Source organism: Onychostoma macrolepis, chromosome 04, assembly GCF_012432095.1.
Source record: "Onychostoma macrolepis isolate SWU-2019 chromosome 04, ASM1243209v1, whole genome shotgun sequence".
NCBI classification, from domain to species: Eukaryota; Metazoa; Chordata; class Actinopteri; order Cypriniformes; family Cyprinidae; genus Onychostoma; species Onychostoma macrolepis.
This window is the reverse complement of record NC_081158.1, coordinates 35,968,140-35,984,872: the sequence shown is the minus strand read 5'-3', so window position 1 is coordinate 35,984,872 and position 16,733 is coordinate 35,968,140. Positions and strand designations below refer to the sequence as shown.

The 16,733-nt window shown below is 39.7% G+C and overlaps 2 protein-coding genes across 3 annotated transcripts in view; both read right to left on the bottom strand.

Annotated features, from left to right (window-relative positions):
* lrp6 (low density lipoprotein receptor-related protein 6) overlaps positions 1-1,776 on the bottom strand; it is a 52,495-nt gene extending 50,719 nt beyond the window's left edge. The window contains exon 1 of the mRNA XM_058772188.1: positions 1,517-1,776. Within this exon, the coding sequence (XP_058628171.1) occupies positions 1,517-1,571 (55 nt within the window). The 5' untranslated portion in view covers positions 1,572-1,776. The remainder of the gene's footprint in view (positions 1-1,516) is intronic.
* A 728-nt stretch (positions 1,777-2,504) lies between these two features.
* mansc1 (MANSC domain containing 1) lies at positions 2,505-16,728 on the bottom strand. Of its 2 annotated transcripts, XM_058772178.1 has the most exons (5): positions 16,285-16,728; positions 7,956-8,220; positions 6,440-6,580; positions 6,293-6,307; positions 2,505-4,736 (listed from the first exon to the last, which is right to left on the bottom strand). In XM_058772178.1, the coding sequence occupies exons 2-5, from the start codon at positions 8,167-8,169 to the stop codon at positions 3,658-3,660; spliced, it is 1,449 nt and encodes a 482-aa protein (XP_058628161.1). In that variant the 5' UTR covers positions 8,170-8,220; positions 16,285-16,728; the 3' UTR covers positions 2,505-3,657. The 2 variants fall into 2 exon arrangements, with proteins under 2 accessions (XP_058628161.1, XP_058628162.1); XM_058772179.1 differs by lacking the exon at positions 6,293-6,307 and having other exon boundaries at positions 16,285-16,630.
* Between the last annotated feature and the right edge of the window lie 5 nt (positions 16,729-16,733).

Genomic DNA, 16,733 nt, shown 5'->3' with positions numbered 1-16,733 from the left:
TGGTTTTCTGAGAAAATTATCAAATTGAAGTGAGTTTATAGTTAAAACGAGAACAAATCTGCCAGTGGACTCAAAAAAAATCAACTTAATTCAAAGGGAAATCAAGTTTTCATGCCTCATTGGCAGATATTTGTTCTTGTTTTAAGCATAAACTCCAGTTTGTTCAATTCTCACGAAACAAGACTTTATAATTTTGCATATGCAGTAAATGCATCTTGATTTAAGAATGTTTAGATATTTTTACTGGAAAAAAAAAAAAAAAAACTTTTATTTGCAGCACATGCAACAATTAATGCCCCAACTTTGTGAATTTAAGGCTTTTTGCTCTGATTTAAGACATGAATGTGTGTTAACTACCTGACATGTGAACATAAATTGCTTTTAAGTGTAATTTCATGCGCAAACACCTACTCAACTATTGCCCCAAAACTAAACAAAAGAATCAAATCTCACTCAGGAACGAATCACTTCAGATAAAATCAGCACGACTCCATCATCTCACTGTACAGCCGTACTCCTGATTGTTTGGCATTTATGTCCATAAAAAGGTTTAGGTTATGAAAAATCCAAACTAACTGTTATTTCTTCCAAAGAAAGACTGATTCCTGCGAATCCAGTGAGCGTGATGGAGGCCAGCGTGTGTGTGTGTGTGTGTGTGTGTGTGAGAGTGTGTGTGAGAGTGTGTGTGTGTGTGAGTGTGAGAGAGTGTCTCTGCAGGGATCTGGCACTGAATCAAACCTCAATTTGACACATCCACCACAAAACACCGGCACATTGCGACGGAGGGCGACCTCAACCCTCTCGCCTCCAGCCGACGGCCTGTTTTCCTAACATGGGGAATTTCCTTTTCCAAATATTTGGGAACTTGCAGAACTCCGGGAGACTCAGTGAAGCCCGTGCCAGGCTCAGCCGAGAGCAAACAGAAGAAATATTGAGCTTTTTGGACACTTAATATTTGGCCTCAGATCATGTCAACCATTTAGCTGATCTTTTACACACTTTTTCAGAGTTTCTTGCTGCTGGCTGTTGTTTGTCTGTAACACACACACACACACACACACACACACCTGAACAGCTGTTAAACACAACACACTCACATAAAGGCTAAAAGTGATTCTCCAGTGCAGAAAGACTCACTGAATCAAAGAAACAATCAGTTTGAATCCTTCCACACATGTAACTGAAGCAGGAGAGCCGGATCTCACAAAACTCGCTCACAGGCCACAAATTAGAGCAAAAATCACTGAGATATTCGAGGCTTTCGGAACAAAAGCAGCTAAAAAGTAACGTTACTTGGCTAGCTTGACGAAACCAGACTCACACGGCCGAGGGAAACAGAACAATCACGATACACATCAACAAACAAACAGACAGACAGACGAGTTTCTCCAACAATACAGCAGCAGAGCTAACCTTAGCATCGAGCGACACACACTGATTTAACGACGCGACCGATTCACACACAACGAGACTCGGTTCTGAGGCGATTCCTCGCCGTACGTTAAATGAAACTCACCGCGTATCTGCAAACACAAAGTACACAGTAAGAGACTCTGTATCACGGCACCCATCTTCAACGCTCAGCCGCGCCGCTTCGCTCGCATCGCTCCGGCTGCGTGTGTCTGTGATTCGGATTCCTCGCGCTGAAGCTCCGCGGCGGTTTTTCATCGATTTGATTGTTTCTGTGTTTCAGTGTGACCGCGACATCTTGCCCGTCCGTCTCCTTCCGCTCACAGGAAAAATGCCCGGTCGCTTCCAAACCCTTCCCCCTTTCCCTCTCCCTCTCCCTCTCCCTCCGTCGCGCTTTCTCTGCTGCTCTTCTGCTCGCTATTGTTGTGTTTCATCGCATTCGCGTCTCTCTTTCTCTGTCTGAGATCACAGCGCGGCGGAGACGCAGAACAGACGGTTTAATGTGGCGCGGATGAAGGCAGGGAAGCGCATTCCAATGGGACTAGTTTTTCACGCAGCGGTTCGTGATGCGGCTCGAAACACAAAACAACACAAAGCGCCACGAACCCGAATTATATTTCATTATTACTCACTTTGTCTCTCATTTGCTCTCCATTATCACTGAATATTGCGGACACGTATTATGGGAGTTTATTAGACTCTCTCTCAGTCGAGATTTTTTTTTGTGTGTGTGTGTGTGTGTGTTTGTAGTGATATTATACTATATACATTAAGCTACATAATATGTATATATATATATATATATATATATGTTGCTACTGCAGTCAATGTAAAGGTGTTGTTTTTGTTTTTACCATGTCAATAAAAATCCATCTTCGGTTGATGAATCTCTATCAACAGCTTATAAGAGCATAATAAAATTAATAGAGCTATATAAGAGTCATACAGTAATGTATAGGTAAGTGTGATATATATATATATATATATATATATATACAGATGTGTTATACAGCGCCCTCTTGTGTCGAACCACAGCCTCGCGGCGGATAATAAACTATTTGTGCAAGTTTCTGAGTAAAAATATTTTTATTGCATCTTATTTGCCGTCATTAAATTGTATTTGTATTAAGTATACCCTACAGTAAGATTTTTAATGTCATTTCAAAGAAACTCACCAAGACTGCATTTATTTGATCAGAAATACAGTATAAATTGTGAAATATTATTAGAGTTTAAAATGTCTGTTTTCTATGTGAATATGTGTTAAACTGTAATGTATTTCTGTGATGCAGCTGTATTTTCAGCATCATTACTGCAGTCTTCAGTGTCACATGATCTTCAGAAATCATTCTAATATGCTGATTTGCTGCTCAACAAACATTCTGATTATTATCAATGTTGAAAACCAATATTTTTGTGGAAACTGTCATACATTTTATTTTTCAGGATTCACAGATGAATAGAAAGTTCAAAAGAACAGCGCTGATCGTTGTTTGCACTAACAAGTATTCTAAACAAGCTTTTGAAACATTATTTACTGTTGCTTGTGTATTGTATAACTCACAAAAATGAACCAATACCTTCAGCACTCCTCATTTTAATCAGAATATAACAAATCTTTTAAATACTGAAAAAGACTCAGTTTTATTTCTTGCAAGAGAAATAATCACATTAATCTCAAGGTGTTTGTAAAAGCCACGGCCCACCAAAAATTTACCAACAACATATAATAACAAATTAGAAAATACCGAAGAAGAAACTGAATGAACCGGACAGATTTCTGAATCTCATGCAGGTTTCAGTGATCATTAAAGCAGACAATCATCCAAAAAAATGCAGTGAATTACAAACACCCTCATTCATTCATTCGCACCGCGCCGCTCGTTCAGTTACAGTGAAAACATGGAACGCATGTGAGATCTCGCCAGCGCTCACGTCGAACGATAGAGGTGCACATCCATCAGTGAAGGAGATCTGTGCTCTGGATCAGGAAAACACAGTGAAAGAAACAGCCAGTGCACTCACAAATCAAACACGAGCCAAAGAAACGTCTTGCAGGAGTGATGCTGCTCACCATCGCACTCCACCTGAGTTCAGTGTATTGCTTTTGATTTCTCTCCTTCAGTCTCTATTCACAGATGAAGCGTCGACAGCGTTCAGTGTCTACACCAAACAGCCTAAACATTAAAATACAAAGCTTTTTCCCAGTGAGTTAACAGGAAAACACGTTTCTCCATCGGATGGCGTTTAGACCTCGTAGTGCAGGTCGTTGAGCTCCAGTCTGGTGTAGTGACGCCTGTCGAAAGACTCCATGGCTTTACGGGCCACCAGAGCGAGGATGAGCACGAGGAAGACGAGCGTGATCACCACGATGGCCACCAGGCTGTTCTTCCACATCACTCGAGACACCTTGGGCTTCCCTGGAAGAGACAGAACGGGACGGTTGAAATCCCGGCGCTTCGGGTCGCTCTCCAGCTCGATCAGCGCTGCTGTGCTTGTAGTTGTGGTTGTAGTTGTGGTTGTGGTTGTAGTTGTAGTTGTAGTTGCAGGTGTCGTGGTTGTGGTTGTAGTTGCAGGTGTGGTTGTAGTTGTAGTTGTGGTTGTAGTTGCAGGTGTGCTGCTCGCCGGGATCGTGGTGATTCTGCCGGGCTTCACTGAATGCGTCTCTGGTCTCGAGGGTTTGCTGGGTTTCTTGGGTCGGCTGGGTTTGATGGGTGTCCGTGGCGCTTTAGTGCTTTTAGTGGAGGTGGACTGTGTGGTGCTGGTTGCCGTGGTAGTGGATGCGGTCGTCATAGCGACGGTTTCCAACATCTTGGGTGATTCTGACTCGGTCAGCGCTGCTTCGGTGGCTTCGCTGCTGGATGTGGTGCTGGTGGTGGTTGTTGGTGCTGGTGTCGTGGGTGTAGTTGTAGTTGCAGGTATTGTGGGTGTAGTCTTAGTTTTGGGTGTAGTTGTAGTTGCAGGTGTTGTGGGTGTAGTCTTAGTTTTGGGTGTAGTTGTAGTCGCAGGTGTTGTGGGTTTAGTCGTGGGTTTAGTTGTAGTTGTGGGTGTAGTTGTAGTCGCAGGTGTTGTGGGTGTAGTCACAGGTGATGTGGGTGTAGTCGCAGGTGTTCTGGGTGTAGTCGCGGGTGTTGTGGGTGTAGTCACAGGTGATGTGGGTGTAGTCGCAGGTGTCCTGGGTGTAGTTGCGGGTGTTGTGGGTGTAGTCACAGGTGAAGTGGGTGTAGTCGCAGGTGTTCTGGGTGTAGTCGTGGTCGTGGTCAGCTGAGGCGCTGCAGTTTTGGCTGTAATTCTTCCACTTCCTTTAGTTGTTGGATGAGTTAAACCTGAAAAATCATATCAATAGCAGACACCAAAGAGTGTTATTTTAGTATCACTGAAAATACTATTGTAGTTTTTATTAATATTCTGAATTAGTTTTAATATGTTTAATTTTAATTGAACTATCCCTAACCCAACTGGTGTTTGGTGATGAGTTTTTGGCTCTTAAAGTCACAGCAGAGGTTTCTGCAGACCAGTCAAGTTCTCCTAACCCTTGACTCAATCAATCATTTCTTTTTGAACCTCACCTTATACACAGAGGCATTGTCATGATAGAATAGAAAAGGCTCCTGTCCAAACTTATGCTATTAAATTAGAAGCACACAAGTCCCTAGAATATCATTATATGCTTCAACATTAAGATTTGTACTCATGGAAATTAGTAAAGTAGTCAAACCTGTTCATTAAAAGGGGGTGTCCCAATATTTCTGCTGTTCTTCAGAAAAATCCTTTGGTTTTCTTTGGTTTTCCAGCACATTTGTGTATTTGAACCCTTTCCAACAATGACTGAATGATTTTGAGATGCATCTTTTCACACTGAGGACAACTGAGGGACTCGTATGCAACTATTACAGAAGGTTCAAACGCTCACTGATGCTCCAGAAGGAGAAACCATGCATTAAGAGCCGGGGGGTGAAAACTTTTGAATTTGAAGATCAGGGTAAACTGAACTTATTTTGTCTTCAAGGAAACATGTAAGTATCTTCTGTAACTTCTGAAGGACAGTACTAAATGAAAAAACATGATATTTAGGCAAAATAAGAAAAATGTACACAGCTCCATTCCGTTCAAAAGTTTTCACCCCCCGGATCTAAATGCATGGTTTCTCCTTCTGGAGCATCAGTGAGCGTTTGAACCTTCTGTAATAGCTGCATACGAGTCCCTCAGTCGTCCTCAGTGTGAAAAGATGCATCTCAAAATCATTCAGTCATTGTTGGAAAGGGTTCAAATACACAAAAATGCTGGAAAACCAAAGAATTTGTGGGAGCTGAAGGATTTTTCTGAAGAACAGCAGGAAGTTTAACTGTTCAGGACAAACAAGGGACTCATGAACAACTATCACTAAACAAAAACACACAGCTGTGGATCATTCAGGGAACAACACAGTATTACGAATCAAGGGGATGTAAACTTTTGAACCGGGTCATTTTTATACATTCAACTATTATTCTCTTTCATGGACTGTATGTGAACATCTTTTATGTGAAATATCTTACTCAGGTCAGTACTAAATAAACAATAACATGCATTTTGTATGATCCCTCTTATTTTGGTCAAATAATTAACATTTTGCAGATTCTGAAAGGTGTATGTAAACTTTTGACCTCAACTGCATACACACACACACACACACACACACACACATATACACAAACACACTACTGTGTAGAAGAAGAATAGCATTTTCACCAACAAAAAAATATATTGAAGCTATTAAAACCATGAAGTTATTTCTATCTTTTGCTGTAGTGTGTCCGTTTACATTTCCAAACATTCCCTTTGCCATTAATTGTAATAATCCAGTGATATTTTTGTGCTCCACACAGAGATCTGATCTCACCATCATCCAGTCCGTCTGCAATTACACGAAGAATGAGAAAGAACAGAATCAGAAGAACTGCGGTGACATCCCCAAGAAACCACGTCAATGAAGTACTACACGGTAAAACAGAAGCGTGATTGCTGATGTTCCTGTGGCTCTGCTCACCCTTGAATATGTTGTAAGTGTTGACCCCATCGCTGGCCGCCATCAGCGGGCAGTCTCTCTCGCTCGGACAGTGGAAGAGCTGACAGTTGAGATCTCCGAGCTGGTCCGGCGGTTTATACACCACCAGATTACACTTCAGCCCTGAGAGAGCACAGATGAACAGCGCTCGTTAGGGAGGTCAAAACGGCTGAAAAACTCAACTCGAATTTTGCACTTAAATATGATCAATATTCGAATTATTCAATTCAATTCAAGTTTATTTGTATAGAACGTTTCACGATACAATCGTTGCAAAGCATCTTTACAGAAAATTATACGTTTCTACATTATATTTAGGAGTAGGTTATTAGTGGTGACTATGACAGAAATGTACAGTAAAAATCATGCAGTTAGTTACAAATTACACGTAATCAAACAGACAGTGAACACTATTAACTGCAGTGATTATATGTTGCGATTAAGCAAAATTTGGTAGTTTTATATGTTATATTCGAATTTAAAAGGCATAATTTCAGTTAGGGTGAAAAAAAACTTTTGGCTTCTCTCCTGAGGCCACAAGAGCAAAAAATACTAACGCACGTTTATTACAGCAAAAAATTAACACGACTATCTGTGAAAAAGTGCATGATGTTTATAAAACAAATATAATTAATGAAGTTGCTTAAACAATTATAAACAAAAAAGCATCATGTAGGCATAGTTCAATAAAAAAGTACTTTTTTCCATTTAAAAACATGAGATGCAGTGGGATGGGGAAAAACCGCCATAAAGTCTTGAAGTTGCATTCATTTTACATGGCTTTCTAAACATGTGGCTCTCGTGTGAAACGTGAGAGCAACGGTGATGATGTCCCTCTAGAAAATGCGGTAAATATGCGTTCTGTGTAGTGCTGTCAAACAATTAATCGCGATTAATCGCATCCAAAATAAAAGTTTTTGTTTTCATAATATATGTATGTGTGCTGTGTATATATTTATTATGTATATATGTATGTATATGTATATATATATATATATATATATATATATAAAGACACACACATGCATATATTTCAGGAAAAATATTTTATGTTTATATATTAAATATATTTATTTATAATATAAATTATATGAATATAATACATGAATACATACTTTCAAAATACATACTGTATGTGTGTATTTATATATACATAATAAATATACACAGAACACACACATATATTATGCAAACAAAAACTTTTATTTTGGATGCAATTAATCGCGATTAATCGTCTGACAGCACTTCTCCGCATTGATGTTCTCTTTTTCTGCAATATTTTGAACGAACAACGCAGCAGCGCTGCATCCAGTGGCTTCAGCTAGATAGACTAACAAACACATTAAAAACCAACGACACTTACATCGTCATCGTCATCGCATCGCGTGTGCCACTGATAAGGCAGCCTGACGCACACCTAAAATTCGAATGCAATGTTTTTGCATTCGAATGAGGATTTTTATTTTAAATTTGACGAATATTCGTGTTTGTGTCAAACCTGAAGCAACGTCCTCCGAGCAGCAGGTTAGGATGCAGTCTTTCACTGAGGGCTTGGCTCGGGCCACCATGATGGTTCCCTTCTGATCCAGAGCCACATGCGTGTTTACAGCAACGTCCCGATGCTCCCGCGAGTAGCACATCTCTCTGTCGGGGGCCAGCGTCCCGCCGCAGACGTGCAGGAGACACAGCAGCAGAACACAGCTGATGAACATGACGTGATGTTTGAGGAACACGGAGCAGAAGAGACAGACGTCCTCACAGATCTGCACACAGCAAACCAGTCAACAATCAAAGACCTGAGAGAAAAGCCAATGAGCCTCTCGATCTGGATCACGTTATCTGTTCAAGCCTGTTTATGGATCCTGAAGTCCAAAGAGCTCGATCCCGTCATCATCAGCTCTTGTGAAATGTCATGATAATAACCCACATACTAAGAATACACATTTAGATCACAAATAAATCAACACATTCATTATTGTTGCCATTACTTTTTTTTTTTCATTAATAAAGTGACAAACTGACATGCAGATCCATGAGGATGTGTTATATATTAGTTATCATAATATATATTATTTATATGTAGTGATTATTACAGCAAGAATATAAACATTTTTTGTGAATACTGGCTGCTCATAGCATTTCAAAATGTTTTATGTTGTCATAATATTAAGGTTATATTAATATTTATGTTGAATATTGATGCGCTTTTAAATGATTATGAGCAGGCAGTGATAAAGGATGATGGTAGATTCTGAGGACTGGACTGACTGGTGTGGTGCGTGTGAAGGCTGATCTCCATCCAATCCGCTTTACAGGTCACAAACACACAGGAAGAACTTTGATCTGCTGTAGAGGAATGTTTATCACAGACCGTCATAAAACTACTCCTTCACCTCTGCTCTCGTCACCATCAAGCTAATTTACAACAGGACCAACGATCACGTCACTCACACATGGCTTCTGAAGCAGAGATCTGATGTTACTGATGAATGGTGCAAAGCTTCTCTATATCAGATGCCTGTGTGCAGTGATGCTAATGTGATGATGTTCTTGATTTGATGAGCTGTGATGTGTTGATGTGATGTTATGTGATTGTATGATGTGATGATATAATGTGATGTGATGTGATGTGATGTGATGTGATGTTATGTGATGTGTTGTTCTGTGATGTGCTGATGTCATGTGATGTTTTGATGTTCTGTGATGTGTTGATGTGATGTTATGTGATTATATGATGTGATATGATGTGATGATAAAATGTGATGTGATGTTATGTGATGTTCTGTGATGTGTTGATGTCATGTGATGTGATGATGTTCTGTAATGTGTTTCTGTGATGTGGTGTTGATGTGATGTGATGATGTGGTGTGGTGTTGATGTGATTTACTGTGCTATGCTGTGATGATGTGCTGTGATGATGATGATGTGATGTAATGTGATGATATGAAGTGATAATGTTCTGTGATGTTATGATGTGATGTTATGTGATGTGGTGGGATGTGATGTTGATGTGATGTTATGTGATTATATGATGTGATGTGATATTGTGATGTTATGTGATGATATGATATAATGTGATGTTATGTGATGTGATGACGTTCTGTGATGTGTTGATGTGATGGAATGATATAATGTGATGTGATGTTATGTTATGTGATGTGATGATGTTCTGTGATGTGATGATGTTCTGTGATGTGTTGATGTGATGGGATGATATAATGTGATGTTATGTTATGTGATGTGATGATGTTCTGTGATGTGATGATGTTCTGTGATGTGTTGATGTGATGTGATGTGATGTGATGTGGTGATGTGATGATATAATGTTATGTGATGTGATGTGATGATATAATGTAATGTGATGTGATGTTATGTGATGTGATGATATAATGTGATGTGTTGATGTGATGTGCTATGGTGATGTGATGTGATGATGTTCTGTGATGTGTTGATGTGATGTGATGTGCTGTGATGATGTTCTGTGATGTGTTGATGTGATGTGCTGTGCTGTGGTGATGTGATGTGATGATATAATGTGATGTGCTGTTATGTGATGTGATGGTGTTCTGTGATGTGATGATGTGTCAAGTCAAGTCAAGTCATCCTTATTTATATAGCGCTTTTAACAATACAGATTGTGTCAAAGCACTTAACAGTATCAAATTGGAGGATAATGTATAATGATAAGATTAAACACTCAATTTTCTCAATTTTCATTTAAAGGCATTTCATTATTGAATTCAGAGATGTCATTGTCTAGCTCCGTTTAGTTTACATGTGCTGTGGTGATGTTATGTGATGATATAATGTGATGTGATGGTGTTCTGTGATGTGATGTGATGATATAATGTGATGTGCTGTGGTGATGTGATGTGATGGTGTTCTGTGATGTGTTGATGTGATGATGTTCTGTGATGTGTTGATGTGATGTGATGTGATGTGATGATGTGCTGGGTTGATTTGATGTGTTGACATAATGTGATGTGATGTTATGTGATGCGATGATGTTCTGTGATGTGCTGTGGTGATGTGATGATGTGCTGTGGTGATGTGATGTGATGTGATGTGATGTGATGTTATGTGATGTGATGATGTTCTGTGATGTGTTGATGTGATGATGTGCTGTGGTGATGTGATGTGATGATATAATGTGATGTGATGTTATGATGTGATGTTATGTGATGTGATGTGGTGTTGATGTGATGTTCTGTGATGTGATGATGTGCTGTGTTGATGTGATGTGTTGACATAATGTGATGTGATGTTATGTGATGCGATGATGTTCTGTGATGTGATGATGTGCTGTGATGTGTTGATGTGATGGGATGATATAATGTGATGTTATGTTATGTGATGTGATGATGTTCTGTGATGTGATGATGTTCTGTGATGTGTTGATGTGATGTGATGTGATGTGATGTGGTGATGTGATGATATAATGTTATGTGATGTGATGTGATGATATAATGTAATGTGATGTGATGTTATGTGATGTGATGATATAATGTGATGTGTTGATGTGATGTGCTATGGTGATGTGATGTGATGATGTTCTGTGATGTGTTGATGTGATGTGATGTGCTGTGATGATGTTCTGTGATGTGTTGATGTGATGTGATGTGCTGTGCTGTGGTGATGTGATGTGATGATATAATGTGATGTGCTGTTATGTGATGTGATGGTGTTCTGTGATGTGATGATGTGTCAAGTCAAGTCAAGTCATCCTTATTTATATAGCGCTTTTAACAATACAGATTGTGTCAAAGCACTTAACAGTATCAAATTGGAGGATAATGTATAATGATAAGATTAAACACTCAATTTTCTCAATTTTCATTTAAAGGCATTTCATTATTGAATTCAGAGATGTCATTGTCTAGCTCCGTTTAGTTTACATGTGCTGTGGTGATGTTATGTGATGATATAATGTGATGTGATGGTGTTCTGTGATGTGATGTGATGATATAATGTGATGTGCTGTGGTGATGTGATGTGATGGTGTTCTGTGATGTGTTGATGTGATGATGTTCTGTGATGTGTTGATGTGATGTGATGTGATGATGTGCTGGGTTGATTTGATGTGTTGACATAATGTGATGTGATGTTATGTGATGCGATGATGTTCTGTGATGTGCTGTGGTGATGTGATGATGTGCTGTGGTGATGTGATGTGATGTGATGTGATGTTATGTGATGTGATGATGTTCTGTGATGTGTTGATGTGATGATGTGCTGTGGTGATGTGATGTGATGATATAATGTGATGTGATGTTATGTGATGATGTTCTGTGATGTGATGTGGTGTTGATGTGATGTTCTGTGATGTGATGATGTGCTGTGTTGATGTGATGTGTTGACATAATGTGATGTGATGTTATGTGATGCGATGATGTTCTGTGATGTGATGATGTGCTGGGTTGATTTGATGTGTTGACATAATGTGATGTGATGTTATGTGATGCGATGATGTTCTGTGATGTGCTGTGGTGATGTGATGATGTGCTGTGGTGATGTGATGTGATGATGTTCTGTGATGTGTTGATGTGATGATGTGCTGTGGTGATGTGATGATATAATGTGATGTGATGTTATGTGATGATGTTCTGTGATGTGATGTGGTGTTGATGTGATGTTCTGTGATGTGTTGACATGATGTGATGATGTGATGTGATGATGTTCTGTGATGTGATGATGTGCTGTGTTGATGTGATGATGTTCTGTGATGTGATGTGGTGTTGATGTGATGTTCTGTGATGTGTTGACGTGATGTGATGATGATGTGTTGATGTGATGTTCTGTGATGTGTTGACGTGATGTGATGATGTTCTGTGATGTGGTGTTGATGTGATGTTCTGTGATGTGTTGACGTGATGTGATGATGTTCTGTGATGTGATGATGTGCTGTGATGATGTTCTGTGATGTGATGATGTTCTGTTCTGTGATGTGATGTGTTGACGTGATGTGATGATGTTCTGTGATGTGATGATGCGATGTGATGATGTTCTGTGATGTGATGATGTGATGTTCTGTGATGTGTTGACGTTCTGTGATGTGATGATGTGATGTGATGATGTTCTGTAATGTGATGATGTGCTGTGGTGATGATGTTCTGTGATGTGATGTGATGTGATGATGTTCTGATGGGATGTGACGTGAATGAATGAATGAGGCATTTATATAGCGCTTTCATGTGTATTGCAATACACCCAAAGCGCTTTACAATCATGTGCTCACCACACACCAGCTACAGGTGGAGAGGAGAGAGTGTCGTAGAGCCAATCAAGTGGATGGGGATTATTGGGAAGCCATGATTGACAAGGGCCAGTAGAGGGAATTTGGCCAGGACACCGGGGTTACACCCTTACTCTTTTACGATGAGTGTCATGGGATTTTTAATGACCACAGAGAGTCAGGACCTCGGTTTAACGTCTCATCTGAAAGACGGTGCTTTTTTACAGTATAGTGTCCCCGTCACTATACTGGGGTGTTAGGACCCACACAGACTACAGCGTGAGCACCCCCTGCTGGCCTCACTAACACCTCTTCCAGCAGCAACCTAGTTTTCCCAGGAGGTCTCCCATCCAGGTACTGACCAGGCTCAGCCCTGCTTAGCTTCCATGGGCAACCGGTCTTGGGCTGCAGGGTGATATGGCTGTGGCGATAATGTGATGTGGTATTGATGTGATGTGATGTGATGATATGTTGTGATGTGATAATGTTCTGTGATGTTATGATGTGATGATGATGATGTGATGTGTTGATGTGATGTGATGATGTGGTGTTGATGTGATTTGCTGTGCTATGCTATTATGATGTGATGTTCTGTGACGATGATGTGATGTTCCATGATGATGTGCTGTGATGATGATGATGTGATGTGATGATGTGCTGTGGTGATGTGATGATGTTCTGTGATGTGATGATGTGATGTGATGATGTTCTGTGATGTGATGATGTGTTGTGGTGATGTGATGATGTTCTGTGATGTGATGATGTGCTGTGGTGATGTGATGATGTTCTGTGATGTGATGTGATGTGGTGTTGATGTGATGTTCTGTGATGTGTTGACGTGATGTGATGATGTGGTGATATGATGTGGTGTTGATGTGATGAGATGTGATGATGTTCTGTGATGTGATGATGTTCTGTGATGTGATGATGTGCTGTGGTGATGTGATGATGTAATGTGATGTGATGATGTGCTGTGATATGATGTGTTGTTGTGATGTTTTGTGATGATATAATGTGATGTGATGATGTGATGTGATGATGTTCTGTGATGTGATGATGTGCTGTGGTGATGTGATGATGTTCTGTGATGTGATGTGGTGTTGATGTGTTGATGTGATGTTCTGTGATGTGTTGACGTGATGTGATGATGTGCTGTGATGATGATGGTGATGTTCTGTGATGATGTTCTGTGCTGTGATATGATGTGATGTTGTGATGTTATGTGATGTGATGATGTTCTGTGATGTGTTGATGTGATGTGATGTGATGATGTGGTGTTGCTGTGATGATGTGATGTGGTATTGATGTTATGTGATGATGTTCTGTGATGTGGTGTTGATGTGTTGATGTGATGTTCTGTGATGTGTTGACATGATGTGATGATGTTCTGTGATGTGATGATGTGCTGTGGTGATGTGATGATGTTCTGTGATGTGTTGATGGGATGTGATGATGTTCTGTGATAATGTGATGTGGTATTGATGTGATGTGATGATATGTTGTGATGTGATAATGTTCTGTGATGTTATGATGTGATGATGATGATGTGATGTGATGATGTGCTGTGGTGATGTGATGATGTTCTGTGATGTGATGTGATGTAGTGTTGATTTGATGTTCTGTGATGTGGTGTGGTGTTGATGTGATGTGTTGATGTGATGATGTGGTGATATGATGTGGTGTTGATGTGATGAGATGTGATGATGTTCTGTGATGTGTTGATGTGATGTGATGATGTTCTGTGATGTGATGATGTGCTGTGGTGATGTGATGATGTAATGTGATGTGATGATGTGCTGTGATATGATGTGATGTTGTGATGTTATGTGATGATATAATGTGATGTGATGTTATGTGATGTGATGATGTTCTGTGATGTGTTGATGTGATGTGATGATGTGGTGTTGATGTGATTTGCTGTGCTATGCTGTGATGATGTGATGTTCTGTGGTATGTTGATGTGATGTGATGATGTGCTGTGATGATGATGATGTGATGTTATGATGTGCTGTGATGATGATGATGGTGATGTTCTGTGATGATGTGATGTGGTATTGATGTGATGTGATAATGTTCTGTGATGTTATGATGTGATGATGATGATGTGATGTGTTGATGTGATGTGATGATGTGGTGTTGATGTGATTTGCTGTGCTATGCTATTATGATGTGATGTTCTGTGATGATGATGTGATGTTCCGTGATGATGTGCTGTGATGATGATGATGATGATGATGATGATGATGGTGATGGTGATGTTCTGTGATGTGATGATATGATGTGATGATGACGTGCTGTGGTGATTATGTGATGTTCTGTGATGTGATGATCAGTGTTGGGGAAAGTTACTTTTAAAAGTAATGCATTACAATATTGCGTTACTCCCTAAAAAAGTAACTAATTACGTTACTTTGTTACTTTTTATGGAAAGTAATGCGTTGCGTTACTTTTGCGTTACTTTTTAAATTTGGGCAGGGCTTACTTATTTGTTTTTCAAATAAAAAAGTTATATTTTTTGGCAAACGTAAAAGCCCTTTCACACCAAAAGTGAAATGAATAAGCCTCAGGCTGAAGGGAAAGTGAATTCACGTCTGTACAATAGAATGTAGAAGAAGTAAGTTCAACACACTTCAGCAATAAAAATAAGAAGCACAGATGTTTATCTAGAGTAATTTTTGCTTATTAGTATGGTTTAATTGGATCACTGAAGGTCAGCAGCAAAGACTTTGGTTAATAAAATGGGATTAAATACATAAAGGATTTTTGTCTTATTTAACATTTAATTATTGCAGGTTTGCGTCATATTCTGAGTTGCATTTCATGGTTTTTATTCATTTTGAGGAATACTAAATCTGTTTGAGTTTTTTTGCAAGTGAGATGAATTAATGCATGTTCACATTTATTCTAGAACTACAATAACATCTTACTCCCAATTTCTCTCAACATGGGGACAGAAGAGCTGTCAATCAATAAATGGGAAAAAGTAACTGGCCTTACTTGTTTGAAACAGTAACTCAGATATTTTCTTGTAAATTAAAAAGTAATGTGTTACTTTACTAGTTACTTGAAAAAAAGTAATCTGATTACGTAACTTGAGTTACTTGTAATGTGTTACCCACGACACTGGTGATGATGTGATGTGATGATGATATGTTGTGATGTGATGTTGTGATGTGGTGCTGATGCTGCCGCTGGTCGCCATGGAGACTGAGCATCACTGGAAGAGTGTCCGGTGTGTGTGGGCCATCATCGTGATGCAACCCTTACGAAACACAGAACACCTAAAAACCACCATCAGCCCGAATTTCTATTATTAAAGCCACGTTAGCTAGTTTAAAGAGTATGTAACAGGAAATGAATGACTGGTTTTACTCGCTCATCACGATCAACAAAAGAGTGAGCGAGTCACACAATGTCCCGTTATCCGTGTCGACAAAACCCAGAAACCAGAAACCGAGCGAAGATTCAGAGACAGAGAGAAAAAGATTCGCACTGAGTCGATTCGCGAACACAAACACGTTCAGACGAGCATCGTCTGAAATATCGCTTCGATTTGTGTGTACAAATGAGCGAATGATGGAGATCAAACACCTACCCTGAGATCAGCCGCTGCTGTGACCCATTTCTGCGTCTTTGTCCTCCGCTGGATGATGATGATGATGATGGTGGTGAGGATGATGATGATGCTGTCTCTTGCTCACACACTGATCCGCGATGCTCACAGATCAAAGTGTTCAATTGCAGAAAATGAGAGTAATTCAGTAATGACACGTCCTTCGGCGGCTCTGACGGGTGTAAACTGAATTAGTCTTTGTAAACTCGTAATGTGAGAGCGCGCACTGACGCTCATTGTGTTGCTGCAGTAGCGCGTCTGCGGCACTAGAGGGCGACACACCGCAGCGCACAGCACTTCCTGTCGACTTCTTTCTTTTTTTTTATAATATGTGCCTTGTTTAATACTTGTTTATTTGCATGCATCAATATCATTATAGATGAATATTTGTTTATATATTTGTTTGTTCATTATGTTCAATAAAAAATACA